Here is a 5993-nt window from a genome sequence, read left to right on the forward strand (position 1 = left end):
TAATGGAAATTTAATTATAAAATTTTAAATATTTTTATAACGAATTCAAAATTAACGGAATTAATATGAAATTTCGATAAATTATTCCTTTCTTTTCTATTATTTTGCATTCTCACTTATAATTGTACAACTTAATTATTATTTCATTTTCCTATTAATTATCTTCATTTAATTAAAAATAATTATCTCATTTTAATGTAACTAAAATATTGCAATTTTTATTAAAAATTAAAATTAAACCAAAAGTAGCTTCATAAAAGAAATATTTTTAATATTTAAAAATATTAAAAATATGGAGCCTCAAAGCATACAATCTTCGACTAGTACGAGAAATATATCCAAAGAAAAAGAAGATAAACATTCTACTAAAATACAAAATCACTCAGATAATGAAAATAAAAAACCTACAAATGAACCTTATGTAAATACGCAACTACCACAACCAACATCTCAATCTCTACAGAATTTCCAAAATACGTCAACTCCGCAAGAACCAGAATCTCCAAAACAACAATTATTGCCGCAACCTAATCAAATACCTCAAAATGTACCAACACTACAAAAGACCCCCATATCAAAAGAAACACTAAAACAGAAACAAGATCAAAAACCACAACTAATAAAACCATTACAAATACCTCAACCAACACAAACTCAACCAATACCGCAACTAACACAAAATCAACAAATACTTCAAGAATTGCAAAAATTTCAACCTTTATTAAAGTCTACAAAAAGTAAAAAAATACCTCAATCAACACAAACTCAACAAATGCCTCAACCAACACAAACTCCACAAATACCGCAACCAGCACAAACTCAACAAATACCGCAACCAACACAAACTCCACAAATACCGCAGCCAACACAAACTCAACAAATAACTCAACCATCACAAATTCAACAAATACCTCAACCAACACAAACTCAACAAACACCTCAACCAACACAAACTCCACAAATACCTCAACCAACACAAACTCAACAAATACCACAACCAACACAAACTCAACAAATACCTCAACCAACACAAACTCAACAAATACCTCAACCAACACAAACTCAACAAATACCTCAACCAACACAAACTCCACAAATATTTCAACCAATACAAACACAAGCAAATCAACAAGTATCACAAAAAGATGAAATGCATCAAGGTGATCAAAAGAGACGAACGTCATTAATACATCAACCAAGTCCAGCACAACAAATTCCACATAATTTTGGAAATACACGTAAATTTAATCTTAATAATTCAAATGGGAAAATAAATGAATCTCCTTTTACAGAAATATTGCATAGCCCTGGTGAGTCAAGAATACCTACTTCTATGAATCCATATAAAACGGGAGGTACTATCTATACAAATACAAATCCATTTTATACAAACGCACCGTCAGATCCATTTACTACTTTATCCCCAATGTCTACATTTTCATCCGCTGTATATATGCAACATCAACCAATTTATATTGGAAACACAAATGAAACTGTTACATCTTCTGGAATGATTAGGCATAATCCTAATTTAAATGATCCATTTTCAATGTTTCAGTTAGCATTAGTGCTTCAATCTATTTTTAGACGTTATGTAAGTTAAAATCAATACTTAATAACTTTTCTATTTTTAAAAATTTTTTTCAATTAAAATTTTTATAATGTAAAATAAACATTCTCTTCAAAAATTTAACTTTTTTTTACAGTTTAATGCCCCTTTTATAAGAGAAAATAGTAAACCTCAATCAGAAGGAAAAAATTTAAGGATTCAAGTATCGGAATCACCAGAATTAGAAACTCCAAGTAGAAAAGTATTTGATCCATCAAAAGTAAAAGTTTTAAGTATAAATACATCTGTGCCTTCAAAAGCAAATATCCCAAATAATCTATCATATGAATCATCAGATGGAGAAGTTTCATCTTATAAAGAATCTGAACCATCAGATATAGAAATTGAATTATCAGATGGAGAAACCTTATGGAGTACAGGATCTGAATCACCAGAAAAAGAAGTTATAAGGCGTCAAAATTCTGAATCACCAGAAACTGAAATTGTAGCACGTCAAGAAAATGAGTCACCAAAAACTGAAATTGTAGGACGTCAAGAAAATGAATCACCAAAAACTGAAATTGTAGGACGTCAAGAAAATGAATCACCAAAAACTGAAGCTTCATCACAGCAAGAACATAAATTATAAGAAAGAGAAGTTTTAAGTAATCAAGAATCCTCGTTACAAGAAATGTCAAAATTAAGAAATCCAGAATTGGAATCACTATATAAATCATCCTGTAAATATTAAAAAGTCCAATCATTTAATGAGGCAATCTTAGGATATCAACATGACGAATTGTATGAGAAAGTAACATTAAAACGTCATGATGATGAATCCTCTGAAAGAACAAGCTTATAGTGTCTAGATTCCAAATAATTCAAAATTTAAAATTTTAGGCGTTAAAAAACTTGCTGACAAAAAAGAAAAATCTTAAGATTCTAAGGATTACGTTTACAAAAGTAAAACGAGTTATCTCAAAAGCTTCATTTTATATAAATGTGTAGTATATAATTCTAAGAATATCATTCATTATAGAAATGCAAAGTAGTGTATTAAGTATCATAGTTATCAGAAAAAGAAACAACATATCTGGTTGAAGGAAATTGTACCAAGAAAGAAGAGGAAAAAGAAAGAAAAAAACGTAATAAAACAAAATATCATCATCATTAAAAATATTCTTAGAGAAGTAATTTGAAAACATAAAAAATATTACATTTTTTTTTAATATTCTACAATATTGGGGTTTTTTTTTTTTTTGGTATTTTTTTAAATTAGTATTTTATAATTGAGAAAGATATTTTTAGATTAATTTTTAATTATTACATCCCACTAAAAAATTATATTTAAATTTACCTTGTTATCAATTAAGAAAAACAGTATTTTATTTATTGTATATAATAATATAATTTTTATTATAATAGTTATAATGATATATCATGATATTTATTATTATCATTATTAAGATATTTATTATCAATGTTGCCATTTATAAATTTCTAACATACATTATGACCAGGTATATCCATATAAAATCAAAATCATTACATCTTATAAGAAAAAAAAAAAAAAATTCCATGTGTGATACTGTGTATTTTACGACGCAATTTTTCATACAAAAGTAGAAATTCAAATTTTTATTTTTATTTGAATTATTAAATAAGTTACTATATTAATAAAAATTTTTTTTTTTTTTATTCTCTCAAAAGGTGAAGAGTTATATATTGCATTGTTATAAATATTATTATTTAAACCTGTTATCAACCCAACCTATGCAAATAATGTAAATTTAAGGGAGCCTTGTATAACTTTTATATTACATTTTTGTAATAATAAAAATATAAACTTAAATTATCGTTTTATTCTTTGTAATAATTTCGTGTATTAATAAGTTATTTTTTCTTTTTCTCTTTTTTTTTTCATATATTACATTTTTTAGTATATTTTTATTTTTTCTTTTAAATATTATAAGATTTTTTTCTCATCTGTTTAACCCAATATTATTTATGTACTTTCCTTTTTTTCGATATCTTAAATATCTGAATATATCTTTTTTTTTCAATATATTGAGATATACTTTTAAAAACTTAGGATTTAAAATTAAAATAAAATATTTCTTAATGTTTTACAGGATACGAAAAATTATATTTTCTTAAAGTTCCGTGACTTGAATTTACATTTATTAATTTTAATTTTTTTTATAGATCATATTATATATTAGGTTGATACTAAAAAAAAATATACATTTACACATACATATAAAAGTATTAATTTGTTTTTATATAAATACTAATGAAAATTATTTCTTTTCAAACTATATAATAAATTATTTCTAATATATTATATTTCTTATATTGAAAGGGTATACTTGTATAAATGATATAAAAAATTCTAACAAAAGTTTTAATATTTTTTTTATTTAAATTGTAATTAATAATAAATGTTCATCAGTAAAATTTTTGTCAACTAAGATAATAACATGAGTTTATTTTGTTAAAAAGTTTGTATTTATACTCAAATATATTAGCAACATAAGTGTATATATATATTTATTAAAACATTTTTTATCTTATATATTTTTGGCTATTTTAGAATTTATTAAAAACTCAATAATTTCTATATATATATATATATATATATATATATATATATATATATATATATATATTATATATAATTAAAATTAAAAAAAAAATAAATATATAATTTAACTGCCTTATTTTTTATTCTACTTTTGCTACCTTGATTATGTTTTATAGATTTAAAATCAAAATTTTTTTTATATAATATTTAAATATAGATGTATGTCCGTACTAATTAAAAATTTAATATATGATGATAAAAAAAAAAAAATAAAATAGCTATAAGAAATATATCTCATTAGAAAATATTAATGTTAATATATTCATAAAAAAAAAAAAAGTTGTTAATAATAAATCCTTTTTACATTAAAGTAAATAACACAAATTTAATCTCCAAAAATAACAAAGATTCTATGATATATTTAAAAGAATTCTATTTATAGTAGTGAGAAATAAATATTAGTTATTATAAAGTCTCTTCTATTCATTGATGGAAATTTTTAATAATGTTCTGTCTTCTTCGTTATATATAAAGGCACAAATTAAATTAAATTACTTTATAAGAATTTTCAACAATGTACGGATAGTAGATAATGTTCAAAATAAAAAATGTTACTTGTTAGTAATTTTTTTATGGTTTCATATTTTTCCATAAAATTTACATTACTAAAATTTTATAATAAAAAGATAAAATATAATTATTTTTTTATTTTTTCTTTTAAAAATACCAATAATTTAATCTTATATATTATATTTTATATTAAAAAACTAAATAAGTAGCAAGTTTTCATAATTATTTTAATTTCTTTAACCTCATTTTTTTTTTTTTTTTTTTGGTTTCACACCCATTGATAAATATTGTCAAATCCTTATTCATATTTGAGATTTTTACAAAAAATATATATTTTTTTACTTGAAATTATTGTTTTCATTGACTAAAACATTTTTATAGAATAGATGAATTTGTACTGAATTCTTAGTAATATCAAAAGAATTTTATAGAGATAATTAATTTTCTATTTATTTTTATTCTTATGACAAGTTATTAAAGTATCTGTGATTCTTTATTTTTAGATTAATATTTAAATTAAAAATTGCATTATGATAGTTATAATATTATAAAACATATGTATCATTTAATAGGAACTAAAAATATACTATTATAAAGTTTATAGCATAATTTTTTTTTTAAAAATAATTGATATTTTTTTTCTTCATTTTTTCTTCGGAAAAAAAATGTAAGATGTATTTCAACATAAAACAACTGCTTTAACGATAAAATTTGTTTAATTTTAAATTTTGAGTTATCTGTACCTTATTAAAAGATGTGATAATTGGGAAGATTATTTTTTTGGTTTCTTTTTATAAGTTACTTTTGAACTATTTTTCAACGTGTTTAATTAAGTTATCTATAAATCAAAAAATGTTAATTTTTTTTAATATCACATGTTTGTCAGTAGGAAGAATGCAATAAAAACACATTTACAACAAATTATTAAGATTGAAGGTTAGTTTTTTTGTAGGTCTCTAGTGATTTTTCATGTAAATTGAACAATATTATGAATATAATTATATATTGAATTATCAGATTTTTTCTGTATAAAAGGAATACATTAAGCAAAAAACTTTTCAATATTTTCCAAAATTCGAACATAATTTCAAGAATGTGCAGACTCAATATATTATTTCATAACATATTAAAACTATTGATTAAAAAACCAATATGATTTTTATCATTTCTACACTATCTGTTATTACATTTTCCTTTATTCATAATTTTTTTCTGATTTTCTTAAATTCTTTATATGCTATATCTAAGTTATATTGCATGCATAACTTTTAATGACTAACATATAGAACA

General features: G+C 22.2%; 1 protein-coding gene across 1 annotated transcript; it reads left to right on the forward strand.

Moving 5' to 3' along the window:
• Positions 1 to 292: 292 nt before the first annotated feature.
• Positions 293 to 2198, forward strand: PGAL8A_00001400 (hypothetical protein; the record flags this gene model as incomplete). Its single annotated transcript, XM_028671404.1, has 2 exons — positions 293 to 1594; positions 1707 to 2198. The coding sequence occupies 2 exons, from the start codon at positions 293 to 295 to the stop codon at positions 2196 to 2198; spliced, it is 1794 nt and encodes a 597-aa protein (XP_028528060.1).
• Positions 2199 to 5993: the final 3795 nt, after the last annotated feature.

The sequence above is a fragment of the Plasmodium gallinaceum genome, assembly GCF_900005855.1.
Source record: "Plasmodium gallinaceum strain 8A genome assembly, contig: PGAL8A_v1_10, whole genome shotgun sequence".
Taxonomy (NCBI): domain Eukaryota; phylum Apicomplexa; class Aconoidasida; order Haemosporida; family Plasmodiidae; genus Plasmodium; species Plasmodium gallinaceum.